General features: G+C 48.2%; 2 protein-coding genes across 4 annotated transcripts; both read left to right on the top strand.

Annotated features, from left to right (window-relative positions):
- Positions 1 to 1288: 1288 nt before the first annotated feature.
- LOC103769253 (cytochrome c oxidase copper chaperone) lies at positions 1289 to 1373 on the top strand (the record flags this gene model as incomplete). The annotated part of the gene is made up of 1 exon (XM_008936433.1): positions 1289 to 1373. A coding segment is annotated over one exon (85 nt), but the record flags the coding sequence as incomplete, so codon positions are not given.
- A 6163-nt stretch (positions 1374 to 7536) lies between these two features.
- POPDC2 (popeye domain containing 2) lies at positions 7537 to 17404 on the top strand. 3 transcript variants are annotated; one of them, XM_008936430.1, is made up of 4 exons: positions 7537 to 8081; positions 10467 to 10575; positions 13852 to 14218; positions 17319 to 17404. In XM_008936430.1, exons 1-4 carry the CDS (start codon positions 7537 to 7539, stop codon positions 17402 to 17404), a joined length of 1107 nt encoding a protein of 368 aa, XP_008934678.1. The 3 variants fall into 3 exon arrangements, with proteins under 3 accessions (XP_008934678.1, XP_008934680.1, XP_008934679.1); XM_008936432.1 differs by lacking the exon at positions 17319 to 17404 and adding an exon at positions 14235 to 14258 and having other exon boundaries at positions 7591 to 8081; positions 13852 to 14058; XM_008936431.1 differs by lacking the exon at positions 17319 to 17404 and having other exon boundaries at positions 7591 to 8081; positions 13852 to 14310.
- Positions 17405 to 19981: the final 2577 nt, after the last annotated feature.

Raw genomic sequence — 19981 nt, 5'->3', positions numbered from 1 at the left:
GACTCACTGAAGAAACAAGTACCAGCAGATAATAACATTTTTATTGGTTAATTATTATAAATACCATTCTCTTTTAAATAAAACAAAATACTTTGGTTTTTAGGTCTCAGAGGATGGTGTTTCTTGCAGAGGTGCAAAATCTGACTGGTTGATTATAGCTGCATTTATAATTACAGGCTTAGTCACAATCATAGAGACCTATCAGATGGCATGAAATACACCTCCAAAATAGCGTTTCTTTGTCTATGACAGTAAGACTTTAAAGTTTTAAAAGCATTCAATGTAGCAACCAGATTGATTTGTTTGATTTTTTTTATGTCACAGATCGTACAGACGTCATTCAGTAGGTGACATAATACTGGACACTGCTTTTTTGCTGAAGTTAGGGGTGCATATGTAGTTAAGTGTTTAGAGTGAAAGTAAGTCTAGAAAAGGATGGTAGGATGCAAGTCCCGGATCAGATGGAGTTGCCCTGGGTGGCCAGAAGACCTGTCTGTACCTACTGTAATAAATCTTAAATGATTAAGAAGATAATTTAGTTATTCACAATTTGGTAGTGTCTTCCTTTGGCAGCAAGAATTGCATAACATGGCACATGAGGTTTAATCAGACCTGTGACCTGTGCTCTGGAATCTCCCTCTCTGGGGACAGGAAGGGCTCTGCCAGTCAGGCAAAGAGCAAGTCTGAACTGCTTTTGTGGTATACACAATATACAAATGATGGTAGGTTCTTACTGCTGTTTGAATATGCGTTAGACACTTGGATGGATGAGTAACATCAAAAGTTATCATATGTGGTAAGCAATTTTTCAAGAGTAACTGGAGAGATTTTTTTTCTTCAGGTTCCCTAAATACCAACTGAAGCTGGACTAAAATGTGATTTACTGGTCAGCCTATTGTGTATCGATCTCTTACTGGAGAAATTTTGTAGCTTCCATACTGAACGACTGGAAAGTGGTTACTGATGAGGTCAGCATACTTGATTAAGTGATGCAACAGCCTTGTGTTGTATAACAAATCACCATCTAGACTTGCCAAGAGACTGGCCTGTTAATAGGAATTTCTGTTACATGTTTCATCAGAGTTTTGAGTGCACCACTCCAGACTTGGGCACCTTTTTGAGACAGTATTTTCCAGAACAGTGCTACCCTGAACAGAATAGGCTAAAAGATATCTGGAGCCTAATAGGATTTTTTTGGATATCCCCAACAGCTTATCAGTTCTGTGGCTTTGACTAATAGTAGGCAAACGTTTTGTTGTTGAACCTTGGAAATCTTTTTGTTTTGCAGTATCATTGAGAAGGGGGAAGAAAATTGTGGGCACCTAATTGAAGCTCACAAAGAGTGTATGAGAGCTCTGGGCTTCAAGATATGAATGAGATGAGCAGGACTGTGACTGAGGTGAGTATAGCCTTCAGGACCTCCACCTCTGAAGTGCCCTGGCACCTCAGCTGGTGCCACTGGGAGACCCAGAGGACCATTCATGAGGGCAAAAGTATCTTCCTTAAGAGAAGGAAGGCAAAGTAGTCCTTGCTGATGCTGGAGGAAGTACTGCTGTCCTCGTGGGGGTGGGGAAGCCTTCTGGCAGGACAGACAGCCTGTGTGTGTAGCCCTTAGCAGCACAATAGGGTTCTGCCTCTGCTGTCTTCTGATGGATCCAACTTCAATTTCTAATGCTAGGGCAGGGCAGGGGTTGTTCTTTATGGGATTGTTGCCAGGGTTTTTGTGTTGATTCTTGAACTGTCCCTCAATAACCAGCAGAAATACGTGTTTTGTGAAGCTGCCTTTCCTCTCTTCTAGGTGATGTCTGTGGTGTGACTTCTGGAAAACTGCAAGATAAATTATTTCTGCAAGTTACTTCAAAGAATAAATATAAAAAAAGAATCTATTTATAAAGAATCTGTAATGATAGACTGTGCATCACATCTGTGGCTCTTCCACTGTTAGCTTTTGACCGCTTCTAGAGAAAATATATTTTTTTCCTCTTAATAAAAGTCTGAAAATGACCAATGCTCCTGACTGACTTCTGTTTCTTTTTAAGTAAAGAGAGGACAGTGCCCTTCTCAGGGAAAACAGCGTGCTATACAAGTGGAGAGAATGAGAAAAGCCTGCTGTGCATTGACGTGAGAACACTGGTTACTCTGGAGTTGTGGCTGAGCAGGTGGGCCTTTGGTGGGTTTTTCCTGCGGCTGCAAACTGAGGAGAGGTGCTGGAAACACTGCCCTGTGACTGCTTTCAGCAGAGCCACGCTGAAGCTTGTGGTGCTGTCTGTGACTGTAGGTGTAGCTATGTTTGTGTAAAGATGACCACAGCCTCATTAACTTTTCCTTAGGGTCAGAACTGGATTACCTTGCCCCTGTTGGAATTCTTTCAACTTTTTTTTTAAATAGTTTTGCCTCAGGATTCAAACTTCATTCTTTATAATGAAGAGTTAAGTACTTTCCATATCAAACTCAGGGAGTTCTTCAAGGGAAAGGGACCGAAGGACTGCAGGTATATGTACAGCTCACTTGCCTGAAACAAAAGCTTTTTCCTTTTTTTTTTTCACGACCAGTTTTTGTTGTGTTGGTCTTCTGTTAGGCATGCCTGGGCTTCTGTTTTCTGGCTTTTGTTCTCACCTATAATGGTGGGAAGGTGGTTGTGGCCTTTGGCTACTTCTTAAAATTGGTAGCAGAAAAAGTGCAATTGGTAGTTTCTTGCATGTGGGGCTTTTTTGATTCCATGCCACATTGCTGTGCAGCCCCAACATCAGTCTTCCTTTGGTGAGCTGACTTTGCTTAAGGCGCCATCCCTGATTACTTCCTCTTACTGAGTTTCAGGAATTTAAGATATGAAAGTGTGCTTTATCCTGATTCTTCTCTTGGCTTGATCCTGTTGGAGGGATGGGTGCAGTCATAATCATCTCTCTGCCTCCTGGTCCCTGTATATTCTGAGCTAGCAATGAACTGGTTGTGTACATTTAGGGTGTGACACTTGGTACCATCTCTGCCAAGACTCACAAGTTGTGTCAGGAGAGTTAAACTCTTGCTTCTAGGACTGTTTCATGAAGGTCCTGGAGTCTGAGGAAATGTATTTCCAAATGGTTGCAGGGGACAATCTGAGCTGTTGTACTTGGTTCTATGCTGCTCATCTGCTCTCTTGTCCTGACGTAAGAGTCGTGCCTTCCTTGGCTTCCAGCCTAAGAGAGGGGACGCGGCCGTAGCTCTGGCAAAAAGCATTCAAAGTGACTCCCTCCTGGGTGGGGAGGAGTGCCCGGTGCTCCTCTTGGCCTTTGTTGTTGTCTTGAGGTAGGAACTTGAATAAGGTGATTTATTGTTGAATCAATACTTGTCAGAGCTTGAACTGAAGAGAACGTTGAGAGGTCGATGAGCATCAGCTTTGTGGTAGTGTGTCTGGTCTGGGTGAACTGTGGAAGTGGTGCCACAGAGTAAAAAGCGGGGAAGAGGGTGGCAGTGGTCAAGTGAGAATGTGGCAGTGGTCAGGTGAGAATTTAGGAGTGTTATTTAAGTAGGTCAAGAGGAGAAAAAAGTGCGTCGCCAGACAATTTTACACAAATTCTATGAGCTTAAGAAATGAGACACCTGGGCCTGCAGGAAGGTAAAAGCATGGTAGATACTTTAGACATTTTTTGGAAGGAAGATGATGAGTGGGGTGCGGAACAGGTACAGAAAGGATACCTGCAACTCCATACTTAAAGCACGTTGGATTCCAGTGGGGTGGATTCTAGGTTTGATTTGGGGACTCCGAGGTACAGGCTCTGTGTGAGTAATTGCCAGTGGAGCCGGTGACAGACACTGCCCTGCACAGGGTGGTGGGTGTACCTGTGAGGATGTGGAATGTGGTGGCAGTGGGAATCTTGACTAAACTGTATCACAGTACAACTAGATACAGGACACACCGTCTTCATCCCTTTGTCATTCACTGTGAGATTGGAGCAGGCTTTAGGCCTTTCTCAACAGCTGGAAATTGGACGTGACTTGAAACACCAAGTGGATATTGTGGAGCTACAGGAGCTGTTGGTGTGTAAGTTAATTTGCAGACTAATGCCAGTGATGCACTATATAACAAGTCAAAAAGGAGGTGTCTGATTATGCCCTCTGACTTTAAGCCACCAAAGTCTTAGTGTTCTCAGCACAGGTGATCGGACTCGTTTACAGCTTATGGGGATCAGCAGTGAACCTGTAACCTGCCTGAGGATGGGCAAACCAGCCAGTCGTTTAGCTGCTGTGGGATTTGGGACTGATAATCTCTCAGTGCAGTGCTGCTCTCAAGGACAGAGGATTTATTTGCCAAACATAGTGCAGGCTGCAGCTGGATTCTGGATTGCATCATTGCCTGGGGCTGGATATGAAGTGCTGCTGGTGCTATTCATTGTTAAGTGGGGAAAGAGCAGAGTGCCTGTTTACACACTACCAATTTCAGTGCTGAGAAGCTTGACGTGTCCATTTTTCTTCTTCACAGACTTCTTCTGTTGTAACACCCATGTGCCTTCTGCCAGGGAAGTCTAAACGCTGCTCAGGTATTTTCTATGCAGTTGCCTTCTTGATTCCAAATTGGTTTTGGGCCTCAGTGTCTCCCTTTTAATATTTGTGTGGCTTTCCCCTTGAATCAGTATTGGCTGTTGAACAGTCGTTTTGGATGACGCCCAGCATCCCAGGATGGAAGGTACATATTCAAGTCAAGGCATGACAATAAAATTTCTCTTTGGAAAATTCAGAGCTTTATGCACCATTGCTGGGTGGAAAGCTGAAAGTGCTGTGAAGTTGGTCTGTATAGACACAGTATTCTCAAGGGAGAAAAAAAGATCCTTGAAGTTTTTTTTTGAAAAAAAGAGCCTTCATGGTTTAACCACTTTACAAATCTTGCTTTTAAAAAACTGGGCCTGGAAACACCTGAATTAATCTCTTCAGTGTGTGCTCAGAGATACACCTTTTAAAAGCTTGTATCATTCTCTCTATAATGTCACGTTGAGCCCCAGCAGAAAAGTTGTGTGGTTTCTAATGAGAGCTTTGTGATGTGTCTGCTGTGGGTTTAAAGCTTCCTGGCTGCCTTCTGCAGGGAAGTCACATGCAGTCCTCCTTGCCCGTGGCTCTGGCCCTGGCAGCTCTGGGTCCCTAGCACGTGCATCTGGGGTTACTGCAGCACTGCTGCCTGTGGAAGTTCTCTACACTGTTCTGGAAGATGCCAGAGGAAGCACCTTCTTTGTTCTAATGGGGCATTAACATTGTGTTCAAGAGTATTTTATAGCTTAGGAATTTGCCTACCTGAGGTAAATATTAATAACTTTTAAAAAAAAAATTAATAACTTTTTCTTTGTTGCTGCAAAAGGGTTTTTTTGGTAGTGTGGAAAGACGGGAGAAACTGCAATGTTGCTGCTCAGCATGCTTCCTCTATTGTAGTTCTTCACTGCTATTCACAGCACTTCAGTTTTGTGTCACAGATCTTATTTAAAATATCTTGCTTATAAGTGTTCCAAACCTTGATATCCCAATTACCCATCATGTCTGCCTGTCTTGGAAAGAGGGCCCCCTAAAATACTAATTTTTTTGACAGAGTGCTAAAGGTAGACAAGTTGTTGTTTGGGATCATCTAGCAAGTACATGGCAATGGTATGAAAACCAAAACTTGGCTCCCAAGATTTTTATCGTAATGCTTTGGCTATGAGTTGATTGTTCCCTTTTTGCAGAGGTCAAGAGAAATGAAGTTCTTCATTACCCCATGCCTCTTCCAGCTGAGCCTTGTTCTGCTTCAGTCAGTAGGATTTATTTCTTCACTTAAATATGGGACCATTGGAGACAAGGTTCCCTGTTTCACTTCACCCTTAATGGAAAGCATCTTTCTGAGCAGATCGTACTCACCTCCTGTGCAAAGCTTAATTTGTCTTGTTTCCTTCCCACATGGCAACCTGTCAAGATGGCCCAGCCTTTGCTGCCCTTAGGAGTCGTGCTGCTCCGTGTTGCACGTGGACTAAGCGTCACAGAGGTAGACTGCACTGCCCAAGACCATGGTGAATTCTTTAAGGTCGCCATAAAGCGTTGCTTGAGCCTCGCCCAGTAGACAGTATTATTAGAGCACTATTAGTAGCAGAGGCAATTAGAGTGTCTTTAAGTGAATAGTGCCAATGGGAATGGCATGTTAGGCAGGGCAACTGCAAGCCTGGTCTGAAACATGACCAACCTTGAAACCCTATCTCTACTCCACTGACCCATGCAGGCTGACTTCATAGCGTTGACTGACTGTGCAGGTTGCGTCAATGCCTGAAATGTAGCTGCTTCCTGGCAGTGGGGCAGAGCCTGCCTGCACGCCTGAAAACATGGTACTCAAAGCAGGGCAAAAATTGCATTCATGCATCATTCCAGTAGCTGACCACAAGGGACTGAACTCAGAAGGTCCCTCTCGTCATGCCTGTGTCCTGGGTTACCAGAGTGGAAAGTGTTCATTTTCCTCTTCATGCTAAATGAAGGTCTCAGGGGTTCAACATAGCCGTAAAAAAGTGAGATGTTGTTTCCCAAGGGTTCTTCCTAACAGAGCCTGTTATCTGTGGGGTAGGAGAATCCTCCCTCAACTAGGATTTCCCTGCAAAACATACTTCCAAGTGCTACCTCCCCAAAGTTTTAGGCAAGATAGTATCCTCTTTGTGATAGGTGAAGCTGGGTCCCAAAGGCTCATTTACTCCAGCTTTATCCCTTGCAATCACAACTGTCCACCTGGGCAGAGCTTTACCTCATGCCCCTTGGCCTGAAACACCCCAGGAAACGGAGCTCCCTGGAGCAAGGGCAGCTGTGCTGCAGCGCCTGGAGAGCATTTCTCAGAACCAGCCTCTGCGTTTGCCAAGTTCCTGCCACTGCTACGAGCCACAGCAGGAGAAGGGGGTGACCTTTTTCCTTTTTTGTGCTGGGTGAAAGTCACTCTGTCTCAGGAGTGCGGAGCCCCGCCTGCGGCTGGAGCTGGCCCTGATAAGCCGGTTGTTTTCCCCTCTCCTCTCCCCTCCGCGCTGTGCCGGGCTTATCTGGGCGCCTGAGTTATGTTAAGTAGCGGGTGCGTGCTTGCTCTCTGTTCTCCTCGCTGCTTTTGCTCCTTGGATTTCAATTCCAAACATGGTTATCCCTTTGGGGTCTCTCTCGTTCTGCTGCCAAGAGATACACATTCCACACTCCGCTCCAGCTCCCTCCGCTGCTGGCGCTATTTCCATTTGCCGGCGGGCAGGCGAGAGAGGCACGGCAACGGGATCACTGTCCTGCCTGCGACTTTTCCAGCTAATGGCCTCTACTCTGTCTTTGACTGAGCTCTTCTGGCCTCCTATTTGCCAACTCCTCTTCTCACCAGTGTGGCTAAGGAGGGGACCAGCCACCAGTTTGTGAGCCACAAAGAGGAGAAACGAGCCCTGTGGGGATTTTTGGGTGCAAAGACATTTGGCGGTGCTTTAATATGTCGCTCTGAAGCACACTGCTGCGGGACCGGCTGACACTCAAGAGGAGGAGGAGGAGAAACAGCTACCCAGCAGCTCTGGTTTCAGACCTCTGCAGCACCCTTTGTGTATGACAATTCATTTTGAGTGCAGGACGGCCAGGGAGGGTGGGAAGTGGGGAAGGATGAGTGCGAGCAGCCTCTCTTGGGACCAGGCTGTTCTTCAGCCACCGGTGTGTGATGCCTGGAAGGAGATTATGGAGGGAGCAGCCTACCAGCTGGCCAGCTGCATCGTCCTTCTGGGTTACATGGGGGGAAGTGGCATCTTTGGGTACCTCTATATCTTTGGCTTCCTGGCCCCAGGCTACTTCTGCTATGCTCTGTGGGGCTGGCTGAGCGCCTGCGGGCTGGATATCTTCATATGGAACATGCTGCTCGTCCTCATCTGCTTGCTTCAGCTGGCTCACCTGGCTTACCGGCTCCGCAGAGACACCATCCCGGAAGAGTTTGACCTCCTCTACAAGACCATGTACCTGCCCTTGCAGGTGCCCCTGGATGTCTACAAAGAAATCATGAAGTGCTGCGAAGAACAAGTCCAGTCGCTAGTCAGAGACCAGAATTATGCAGTGGAGGGCAAGACGCCCATTGACCGCCTCTCGTTGCTGCTGTCGGGCAGGTAAAGCCTCTCCTCTGTCTGAGCAAAGTCTGACAGCAGAATGCTGTGCCTTATTGTTGTGTTTTCTCCCCCTGTAGAAACTGGGGTGGGGATGGTTTGCTTCCTTTGAAAGCACTTTGAGATATGCATCTGTTTGTTGGGATGGGGGTAATTTGCTTTTGGGGGTTGTTTTTGTTTTCTTTTGTTTTTCTAAATTAGAGTATTTCAGGGAATGGTTTGCAGAATCAAGCTGTGTGCAATGAATCAGCCAGGTCAGCCTTGCCTGTGATACTGATGATTGTCACTTTAAAGTGATCTTATTTCTGATGAAGGCAGACGGGCCATTGAGAGAGTGTTTCTCAAGGCAAGAAGGCGGTGTGTCTGGACCTGCAGTTTCTGGGGGTACCAGACACACCTCTGTCATGTGAATGGCTGTGCACTGAGTACGACGAGTCCTCACTTCACCTGCTCCCTCTGGCCAGCAGTGTTCAGGGAGAGGTTGCACCCATGTTCCAAACGCCTCAGCCCTCAGGGCTCTGAAATTTTTCACCTTGAGGGTCATTTCATCAAAAGAGCCAGCACTCTCCTGTGATGCGTCCCACCTCATCAGGCCTCTTTCTTTCTCTGTGCCGTCATGCATTCATGATGTTCCTTCCTCTGCACCACCAAGGAGGACCTCGGGGACCTCTAGATAGTTCCACTGATTGCCTGGCAAGCCATGCAAATTTGATTATTGAGTGAGCTGTGCTGATAAAGTACTGGCATTTGTTCACCTGAGATCCTGTGTCATGCCTTTGTGAACATACCATTTTTAAATGATTTTCAAAATCCAAAAGCAAAAGAGTAATGATATTGGCTTCCCAGCTGCTGCCAGGCACTTGGCACTAATGTCTAGTGAGAGTAGGAAAGGAAGGAGATTTGTAAATGGGAGCAGTGCTGAGCTGTAGGAGGTGTGTCTCACAAGGATTTTCCTTTGAGAGGACAAACTCAGCATCCCCTGGATCTTGTCTTCCATCCTCTCTGGTGAGGGGCTGTGTCAAGATGAAGGACTGTCCTTCCTTTGTTTGGTGTTTGTCCCTTTTCTAGGATGTGTTAAGAGCATCCTGAGACCACTGACCAATGCTGAATGGCAAAGCAGTGGGAGGACATGGGGTATGTGTGTTTCCATTAGGTGTCTCTCCTTACCAAAGGTCTGTGCTGAGCAGCTCACTTTGAAGTTTACCATATCTGCAAGTAATGTTTGTGGGGAAGAGTCTGTGCTGCCTTGCCCTGCATGGCATAATCTGATGCTGCTCTGTCAGCATGGAGGTGCTGCAACAGCTAGTAAGCTGGTGCTGGTGGGGTAGTTGTTCTGCTCCCTTTTGCAGTAGGAAGTGCACATCTTGACCGGTATAGGATGCTCTGTGGAGAGGGGACTGGATTTGCATTTCCTGGTACCCACTCTGTTGCCTTGTGAGGGCCGTGCTGACCCAGCAGAGCACTGCTACTATTATGGTGTCCCCTCTTAAACTGAACAATAACAAGACAAGGGAGACTTGGAAATGCTGAATGTGCCTGGGTCATGAAACCTGCCTTGTGATCCTTCACCCTTCCAGGCCATGCTCCCAGGTTACTGAAAGCCAATGGTGAACTGAACCTTGTAACTCCTGAGAGCAAGAAATGCCTTTGTGCATCATACAAAGGGGGAATATGGCAACAGGGAGGCAAAAGGACCCAAATCTGGAGGAGCAGAGTGACAAATAGAGCTCCAGAATGCTCTGTCATTGCCCTAGTCCTGTGCAGCCCTCCTCCTCTGCTCTCATCGCTGAGCTGGGTGAGCGTTTGACCTTGACATTGGGAGGCAATTGTAGCAAACCTAGGGGAAATGGATGCTTGGGAGGCCAAGAGAAATTGAATGGTAATATGCAGCGAACTATAAGCTTACAGCATGATGTGTCAGGAATGATGGCCAATGTGATTTTTGGGGAGTTCTAGGTGTAACAGCTTCCCAGCATTGAGGCGGGGAAAGCCTTCGTGCAACCCTGGGGACACAAAGAAGATGCAAGTACAAAGAGCCATAGACTGGCTTAGAAGTTCCTGAAAAGCAGCAGCAGTCGTGTGGGCTGAGAAGTTCTGGGTTAGGACCAAGCATTGCACCTGTGAGGGCTGGCTTTGTAGCAGGCAACAGAAAACACATGGAATATGGGGAAAGTGGCAGCAAATACCATTTCCCACAGAGAAAGGAGAGACAACCGCATGGACTGGAGTGTCTGCAGCTGTCCCAGAGAGGGTGTAGGAGACACCTGAGATGAGAAGTCCTTTCTTCCTTGGTAGGATAAGCTGCCTGCATGTTGTGTGAGCTGATCAGGGTTGTGTGACATCCGTTTTGTGACCTAAGCCTCTGCATCTCACCTGTCCTCTCTGCAGGGTCCGAGTGAGCCAGGACGGACAATTCCTTCACTACGTATTTCCATACCAGTTCCTGGACTCTCCGGAATGGGAGTCACTGCGACCCTCTGAGGAAGGAACTTTCCAGGTAACCCTGTACAGCCCCACAGCAGCCCGGCTTCACTCCCTGCTGCTTTGTTGTATTTCTGAAAAGGGGACGGAGGGGGCTTATTATGCCATTCAAACCTAACCAGGAATACTCTCCTCCCCTTCCTGGTGCTTTAGCCAGCACAGGAGGCTGTGATCAGCTGTGTTATCCTTTTTCTGTCTTTCTCTGAAGACCTCATTGCATGCTCTTACTATCAGCTGATGGCAGGGAGTGTGGAGCATGGTGCTCTTTCCAATTTAGCAGGGAGACAAGGCATGGGATTGCTGGCTGTCTTCCATTTGAGTGTTCCCTGGTACCTGTAAGGATGCATATTCCCTGCACGCTGCTAGGAGGGTGCATTGTTCCAGTATCAGGGTGGCAGCTGTGGCAATACGCAGCAGTGATGGAAATCCATAAATAACCTGCTCCTCACAGAAGTTTCTGATGGTGATGTGTTTGGGGTGGAGAAGCAGAAAGGATGATTCACACCCGAATATGGTTCTTTCTGAGTAAAAGAATCCCTTACTGAGAGGCCAGACCAATTCTTACTTGCAGCAACCGAAAGGATTTTGCTCTTGCTGTCAACACCCCATAGCATTTGTTTGGCTTTCCTTCTAGGAGAGATTATTTAAGCACACATCTCTCTGCCTTTAACTCACATCCGAGGACAGGCTGATCCCTGTCAGGATGTCAAACTAGGATCAGTTAGGGCATACAAGGAGAGATTTTTCTATTCCCTTGGGAGGGACAGTCATGAAGGAGTGATGATGCTGATCTTGTGAGGGCTGCCATGTTCAGACTTGGCTTAACCATGGCAGTTCTCCAAATCTGCTTTCCTTGGGTCTGAATCTGGCCCATGTGTGAAAGGGTGGTTGCTCCTGAAAGCTATGCCATCACCAGTGATTACCCTCTTGTAAGAGGAACGTTTGCAGGACATGGCTGACTGTGTGACTGTGGCACAGGGCCACATCTCGTGAGGAGAAACAAGGATGTCAAGCCAATGTAACGGGGTGGAGAGGGCAACAACAGCATGGCTGTGCTAGGGGTGTGGGTTTCTCATGTTTTGCACAGGATTTCATTCCTGCAGCAGATTGCTGCTAGCTCCTAGACTGTATTTGCCTAAAAGTTGAGCAGAAAGAAGGACAGCTGCCTGGTGCTCCTGGAAGGGCAGTGGCCAGCTGGGTGGCATGCAACCTGCAAAGATGTCTGCAGTGTTTTCTGAGCTAACTTCTGTGGAACTGAGAGCTCCCAGACTTCCTTTATCTGTGGTGTGTGAGACAGCTTGGGAGCAAGCAGGTACCAGGCTGCACCAGCCCTGCCAGCACCACACTCTTGGCCTCTCTTCTGCTCTGTGAGACAGGGCTGGTCATGGAGGTCAGCTGCATCTGGCACCATCAAGGGGAGGCAGAGTCCTAGGTGGGGAAAGGCTGCAGCCAGGTGCTGGAAATGCTTAAAACCTGTGTCTGCTTACTGAGAAGCATGAAGAAGTAGCAGCCCGTGTGAGTCCAGCATTCAGCAGGTGAGACTTGACCAGCCCCTGTTGCTGGCAGGCCATTACTTTTGGTGATCCTGCTTGGTCATGGTGATGTGCTGCTTTTGGCAGGTGTTTAACCCACTAGTCCCTCTTACCTGAGTAGTTAATAAAACCCTGTGACATATCTCACCTTACTCCTAGAATCACAATCATTTGATTAAAAAAGTGCATGTTTGGCTCTGGGACTTTGCTGGAGGAGGGCATGAAAGGTTTTTCTTGCTCAGGTTTTCCTTACAGCTTTCTGGATTGAGCAGTTTGAATCTTGAGCCCACTGAAAAATGGCAGAAGTGCAATTCAGTCTACAAGGAGAGCTGTTTTCCTTGAGCTCGCTGCTTTGGCTGTGTCTTCTTCCCACAGGACTGGTGGTATCCAGAGCCTGAAGGAGTTGGGTTTCAGGGCTGGCACTTTCCCTCAGAAGGCTGAATTATGGTCTCTGCCGATGCCAGAGCACTTGTGTCAAAGGGATTCACGAGTGAAATCTGTCTTGCTGCCCTGCAAGGAGACAGGTCTTCTTATCATATCTCACTTAATCCTTCATGAGAAGCAGAGGCTTTCGATCCTGTGCCAGAAGTTGGTTAGGAAAATGAGATTCTGCTCATTTCCCTTTCCGTGTGACCCTTCCTCTTGTTTGCCTCAGCCTGGGGAAGTTCTCAGGTTTTATTGCCTATATTTCTTTCACAAGGCAGCTGCTTGCATGGCAGTGGCATTAAATATCAAACCCAAGGACACACACATGCAGCCAGACTGTGTTCAGCTTCCCAGTGGCCCTCTGCCATTGTGGCTGGCCAAGGAGACTCCTGGATATAGAGTGAAAGGGAGCCCCCGGGATATTTTGGCTCCGGCACTTGTTCGCATGCTGGTGTCTCCATTACACTCGGATGTTCTTTGGCTCGAGGCAGTTTGACCCTTCCTGTATTCCTTATCTTTATTATTGTTTAATATTTATTATTCTGTTATTATATTATTATTATTTTACAATAGACTCTCATGTATTATATAATGTTTTTTATTATTAAGTCTGGTCTTACAGCTAGGGGGAAAAATGGTTCTGTTCACATTGGCAAAACCCAAAGCAAAATGAAATGTTGTCTGAAATCAACCCAATAACACCTGAAGTGAGTTCCCTACCTACACACAATCCCCTTTTATTTCCTCTCTTGCTGAGCTGTGCTGCACAGCCTTCAAGGCCATTCAGCCCTATGGTGCTCAGCAGAGCTGGCAAGTCAGGATGTCCCTCTGGCACCAGGTGACCAGGCAAGCCTTCCAGGTAGCCCTTCCTGCACCCAGGGACTTCCTGCAGCAGGGGTTGTGCAACCCAGCAGCAGGATGGGCTGGCAGCTTGCTGCAGAGCTACCCACTGGCAGCCTGGACTGGCTGGGCATGCAGAAATGCCCCCCTCTGTAACATTTCTGTAGAAGGATAAGGGATGCCTGTGCTTCCCTTTCATTTCAACTTCATCACTTAGTTGTCAACAGGGAGCATCATCTGAAAGTGAGAGATGTAGCAGTAGCCAGCCGTGTGGCCAGGTTAAGCAAGGGCATGCCACTAACTGCATAGGAAAACCTGGTCTCCAGCTCCTTGGGGAAAGAAAACAGAGGTGGGTAAGGATTTATCCAATTGTTCACCTTGGATGATCTGGTCAAAGTGGCTGGGGGCCTTCACTGGAGAGAAGCATGTAACCCCAAGGTGAGTGACCCCTACGCAGGCAGTGGGGCTTACTCTGCTCCCTCCCTGCCCCACAGGTCACACTGACAGCTGAGACTGACTGCAGCTTCATCACCTGGCCAAGGAAGAAGCTGTATCTCCTCCTGAGGAAGGACCGCTACATTGCCCGGCTCTTCTCCTCCCACCTGGGCTACGACATCTCAGAGAAGCTCTACTCTCTCAATGAGAAGCTCTTTGCCAAGTTTGGCCATCGCTTCGACATCCGTTTGCCCAGCCTGTACCACGTCCTCGGGCCAGCCTCCTCCGAGGGGGAGTCAGAGGACTGTGAGGAGCCATTGCCTGCCTTGGGCCAAGCTGATGCCTCTGAGCCCCCTCCACAGCCACCACCACCACCACCGTCAGCTCCACGTCCCCGGGCATCCCGGCCTGACAGTGACCTGCTGGGTGAGGACTCCACAAGTCTTGTCTTGGAAGATTTTGCTGAGTTGCCGGGGTCTTTTATGGACTATGTGAGCGAAGGGGAGTATATGAAGTGAGGGCACTCCTGGCACGGGCACGCCTCACCCTGTGTGGGACCCCCGCGTAAGTACCTGCTCGTGGAAGCAAGTCCTTCCATTGATGCAACTGCCCAGGCAGAGCAGCAGCCCCCAGCCTCTCACCCTCAGTTACCATGGGTTTGTTCCCTCAAAGTAGATTTTTGTTTCCTGCTGCCCCTAGAAATGTTGGGAGGTAAGCTTGAGCTGTGTGATTTTCTTAAGGAAAAGCAGCAGGGAAGAGACTTGACTCCAGGCACCAGCCACACTGTGGGGTGGAAGGGCTGGTAACCTGGCTGCAGGAAGCTCTTCCCTGCCCTGTCCTCTCTCCATCCCTCAGGAGAGGCAGAGAAACTGAGACAACATCCAGGCTGGTGGATGGTTCATAAGAGCCTGCAGACACCCCACAGGGCTCAGCCTCACTTGCCCTGAGGTAGAGCTGTGCCTCTAGGTACTCCAGTGTTGAGTCGAGGAAGATGTCTGCAGATGAGAGAGCAGACAACCCAGGAGCTGTTGATGGGTAGAAACAGCTCCAGGGCTTACAGTGAATTGATAGTGAGGAGCTGCTGTACACCCTGCAAGTGCTCAGTCTGGGCAGGGGGATCATGCTCAGAGTCCTTCCTTCCCCTGCCCACCGCAGCTCATCCCAGCATTTGCTCTGTCCTTGTTCGTGCCGGGCTTCAACTCAGCCAGATCAGCGAAGTATTGAAAAGACTGCCCTGTGTGCTATAGCTCTTGCCTCCAGTCACTCTGGGTTAACGTGCCTGAAACTGCTTTCTGGTGAGAAGGAATGAGATGCTCTCTCCCAAAATGCCATCTCCTGATTCTGCAAGGGAAGATTTCCCGAGCCTGGTGGACGTTGGGGCAGAGGAGCAATGCAGGCGAACAGAAATAGACAGGAGGGTGGCTCATGCTTGAAATTCAGATCCAAGTGGCCAGGAGAGAAATTCCACTCTGAGCTACTTTTAGCCAGCCACTGCACGCCAGCTGCTGCACACCAGCTGCTGCACACCAGCTGCAGATCACAATCCCTGCCACTGCCCCATTATAGCTGCTTTCTGGCATGCAGCTGCCAGGCACCAAGCCTGGCACTGGGATTTCTGTCCTAGAAGCTCCCACTGCGTCTGTCCCAGTTGGGTCTGTATGGCAAGGAGGAAGTTGCATGGCTGGGCTGCAGCTGGGAAGACTGCCTTCCAGCAGGCATCCTTGAACACAGTGCACCATCTGGTCTTCCCTGAGCCTGCTTAGGTCTGCGTCTGGGCTTCAAATGCTTGGACAGAGGACTCGCTGTCAAGGAGCGTGAGGCAGGACACGCTGACTTATGGTATGAGCCTTGAGAAGTCTGCAGTAATCTGCCCTACCCTGCAGTGCTTGTGCACAAGCCTCACCACTGTGATGGCAAGTGGACTGTCCCTCCTCAGTGCTCTACATGAAAAGGCTATCTGGGTCAGACATCACTTGCTATTTGCTATCTGGTGGAAGAGGCTTTTTTCACTGTTTCATCCAGTGGCTGTTCTTAGCTTTTGAAAACAGTGGAACTGGAAGCTCTTCCTGTTTGGTACAGTTTGAGTTGAGTCTCGTGCCTGTTTCTGTACTGCTTCCATGCCTCCAAACTTAAAATCTGGGATATGAAGAAACTGGCCAGGGAAGGAATGGGTGTATTTGGTTTTGCTTGAATCAGATAACAAGTCAGCAAAGGTTTTGCTTTGTTGTTTTGTTTGTTGCTTTTTTTAAAAAAAAAAAAATAAAAAAAGGGCAGCACAGAGAGAAAAGGAAAAAAAATCCTCATTTGTTTTCTAGCTTGTGATCTGAGGCAGGTCTGCCATGGCCCAGGGAAAGCAATTTCATAACTTTTCCCTTGGAAGTGGTGAAAACATCCATAGTAATCAAGGAAATTCCCTGCAGTGGCATTGTTCAAAGTAAGGACAGCTTCGGTTCCAGAGGTCAGGGCTCCCCTGGGGCTTTCCCCTGGTCTCTGCTCTCATCCCCTTCCCCAGCAACTTCCAACGTGGGAAATCCCCATGCTGAAGTGCTTCCATGAATCATGTTCCTCTTCATTTTCTGTCGCTATAACGGCCACCTTGCAGTACCACAGTACAGGAGGGTAATTCTTGAATGCCCAAAGTGCTACAAAGATTGCGCAGAAGAAAATATTCCTGGGAGAGATATTGGCCTACTGTAATTATCATCTAGTTCCTTAGAAGAGTTTCTAGTCTGCTTAGGAGAAAGAGAAACTGTGACATCCCACTGATGAGCACATTCTCTCTCTGAGGAGGAGGGATATTTCAATAACTGACAGGCTGCCTGCTTAAAGGAGGCAGGTTCAAAGGTTCTATTCAGAACTTGCTTTAACAGTGTACTGCTGAATTGCTCAGTGCTCCATAGCAAATTAAGCTTGATTTCTGGCATGAAAATTCAAACAACCAAAGGCCACCTGCTTTTTCCCCTTTTCATATCACATTTGTTCTAGTTTGTTGCTCTCAAGTGCTTGCAAGATGTGAAATTATTGCTATGTGAGTTTGTACAGTTACATCTTGGGACTGGCTTCCTACTGGGTGAGAGGATGGATGGATGGATGGATGGATGGATGCTTGATGGCCTGTAGTTTGGTATCTTGGTTAGTAGGAATTGTTTTACATCTGCTTTGAGGGTAAAATCCAGGTAGCTATGGGCTTTGTTCACCAATATTACAGAAGATGCTTGGGGTGTGTGTGTTGTTTTTGCTGTCCCAGGATGGGTGGGTAGGACATTTTCTGATTTATCACATGTTGAAGAATTACATAATTTTGCTAGATTATGGCAATAATGCTAATTTAGGTGAGGAGGGAGGAAGGACAGGTAATGGTGGGCTCCATGAGGTTTATGTCTTCAAAAAGTTTGGAAGTCAGATTTATTCCTGTGATAATAATGGTGCTCTCTTTCTTTCTTTCTCTCTCTCTCCCCTCCCTGTGTTGTCGTCTCGTACCCTCCCACCCCCTTTTCATTCCTCCTCCACTGCTTTCCTTCTGCAGCTCCTGGAAACCTTCTCCGGAGTTCTCCACACCCTCTCTGCAAAGGACGAGCCCCTCTGGCTCCCACTCAGACCCCTGAACTCTAGGGAACAACAGGCTGGTTTGATCCTGAAGCCCCCCTGAGGGAGCATATGCTCCCACAGGTTTCTGACCAGAGAGACACTCTTTAGCACGCACTGAGACGTCTGCCTGCAGACACGTACGCTCAGGAGCACGTGAAGCACACGCGTGAGACTGCGGTGTGACACTCCAGCACCTCCCACCCCACAGTTGTTCACCAGAGCTGCCTCCCCAGCATGCTTCCATGGTTGGTTTTCTAGTCCTGCCTCTCTGAGGCGTGTCGGCAGCTCTGATCCCGAGGAACACTGATGTTGCTGGAAGTGATACCAGCCTGCTCACAGAATCTGTGTTCCCTTTGATTTAATGATTCTCATTAAAGTCAGAGATGAAACTACCGTTGTTTGAGGATTTGGAGATGGAGATAACAGTGTTTGAAAGGCTTGAGGTGATCTCGAGGCATGGAGGGGGAAAGAGGGGAAAATGGGTTGCCTGGTGGCTTGGGTAATGAGTTTGCAATGGAGACCATGATATGGAGATTTGATATCACGCCTCTCGCTGGGCATCCACTCTAGTAAGACCAGAAATAATTTTTCCAGGGGTTAGGATTTATCGTTGATGACAAGCACCACTTCTTAAAGAAGTTACTGACTTCTGGTGAAGGGTTGCTTGTTTGAGTTGATTAACTTGGAATAAGAAGAAATGGGAAGAATTGGGACTGGGACAGGTCTAAGCAACAACGACAGCCTGAAAGGCCTCTTCCAAGTTCAGCTGCGGTGGGCTTTGGCTCATGAGCTTCCCCAGCCATGTCCTCTGTCAGGCAGTTGGAGGTGGCAGTACCAATGGAGGAGTCCTCTGTCCCACAGAGCCTCATGCAGCCAAGCTGGGTGTAAGGATAGAATCATCTCCAGGGCAGATATCCATGGAAGGAGTGAGGAGCATCAGTCCCTCCATCAGCATGCACAGGGCAGGGTGTTCTTCAGTGCCTCTTGGCACAGACACGCAGGGGCACGAGTGTGGGGCTGGCTTTGTGTCAGCCCTGGGCTGGTGGAGGCAGCCCTACCTGCCTTGTTCTGTTCTTGTGGGCTGTGGCCCAGGAACCAGTTTGTCCTGTCTTGCTGGGCGAGGTCTGCACCCTTGGTGTCTGGCCCTCTTGCTGAGGTCTGGAGAGGCCTCTGAAATGGTGGGTATGTGGGATACGTGGCATACCGCAGCTCCTCACACTGCTTGCCTTTGCTGTCACCCCAGGGCAGGAGGATGGGGCTGCCCAACGCTTGGGGTTCATCCTGCTGGTGGTTGTCACCATGCTTTGTTCCTACATTCTTGCTTCATTCTGACCCTGTTGCCCTTCACAGCTAGGAAATGTCTCCAGCAAGTTAACATGAGAGCTGTTGGGGTCCCTCCTGCAAAGGAACTGAAATGCACAATGAAACTGTTCATCTGCCTGAAGTAGTGGATCAGGCTGGGCTGAATTACACTCTGCCCTTCACAGGTGCCTACTGAGGTTATAGTCCAGTCTTCAACAAGAAGCTCCCTGGAAACTCTTCAGTCACGGCACCAACTAACCTGGATCTCTGTCAGGTTGTCAGAGCCCAGCTCTAACTCTCTCCTGACTATGCTAGAGATGGTGTTTGTTAGCTGGGCCTCCAAACAGCCACAAGGCAGGGCCCAAAATGTTGGACATGAGCTAAAAGCAGGAGGTAACTCTGCAGTCCCACTGTCTAGTGGAGCAGTAATGACAGCTCATGACAAAAGACTGAGGCTTCCTCATGGCAGAAATGCCTTTAGTGTGTCCCTCTCTCCTTACCATGGTGTTCCTGGTGCACTTCTCTATCACTCAGTGAAACCAAGCCAGGCAGCGAGATAAGTGATCACTAGAAAATGTGGTTTGGGGACAGAAGTGGTGAAAGACTTGTCTTCTCTTTAACTGCATCTGTATCAAGTTGGTGGAAAAGGCATGAATGGGTGAGGGCTGTTTTTATGTATGTATGTCTCACAGTGTAATCTTTCACCAGTTCTTTCCAGACCTCGTCTGCTTTTCCAGGTCTGAAAGGGTGTGCTGAGTTCCTGTGACTAATCTGTGCTAGGTGGCCCTGTAGCTATGATGCTGCATCCTCCTCCTATTACCTTCTATTCTGAGCAGTTGGTCAAACCAGTGCAAAACTGGATGCAGGAGCACTGCTCTGGTCCTGGTGTCTGTTTCACTTCATGTGAGCTTCAAAGAGAACAAGCCAGCACCCAAAAGTGCTGCTTCAGGCCTGTGCAGGAAGGAGATCCATTCGGATGACTTAGCAGGAGTGCTGACATGAAATTAATAGGGTCTCACTCTGCAAGTGTCTTGTAGCTGGGACTTGTGAGTCTCCCATTGGAGTGATGGCTAAGAATGACTCCTTCCTGTGCTAAAGCCAAACCACTCCATTTCCCCTTGCTGAGGAAACATAATACCTCTTGCCTTTAATATGAAGATCTCAAGACACTTTAATATAAACCACAAATGACTCATCCTGATAATTCTGCTGTAGGAAGAGGATATTATCTCCTCCTCCTTTCATACAGATCCAAACCTCGAGATTAAATGACTTGCCTGTCTCACTTTCAGAGGTGGG

The sequence above is a fragment of the Merops nubicus genome, unplaced genomic scaffold (genome assembly GCF_000691845.1).
Source record: "Merops nubicus isolate BGI_N331 unplaced genomic scaffold, ASM69184v1 scaffold553, whole genome shotgun sequence".
NCBI classification, from domain to species: Eukaryota; Metazoa; Chordata; class Aves; order Coraciiformes; family Meropidae; genus Merops; species Merops nubicus.
This window is presented reverse-complemented; position numbering and strand designations above follow the sequence as displayed.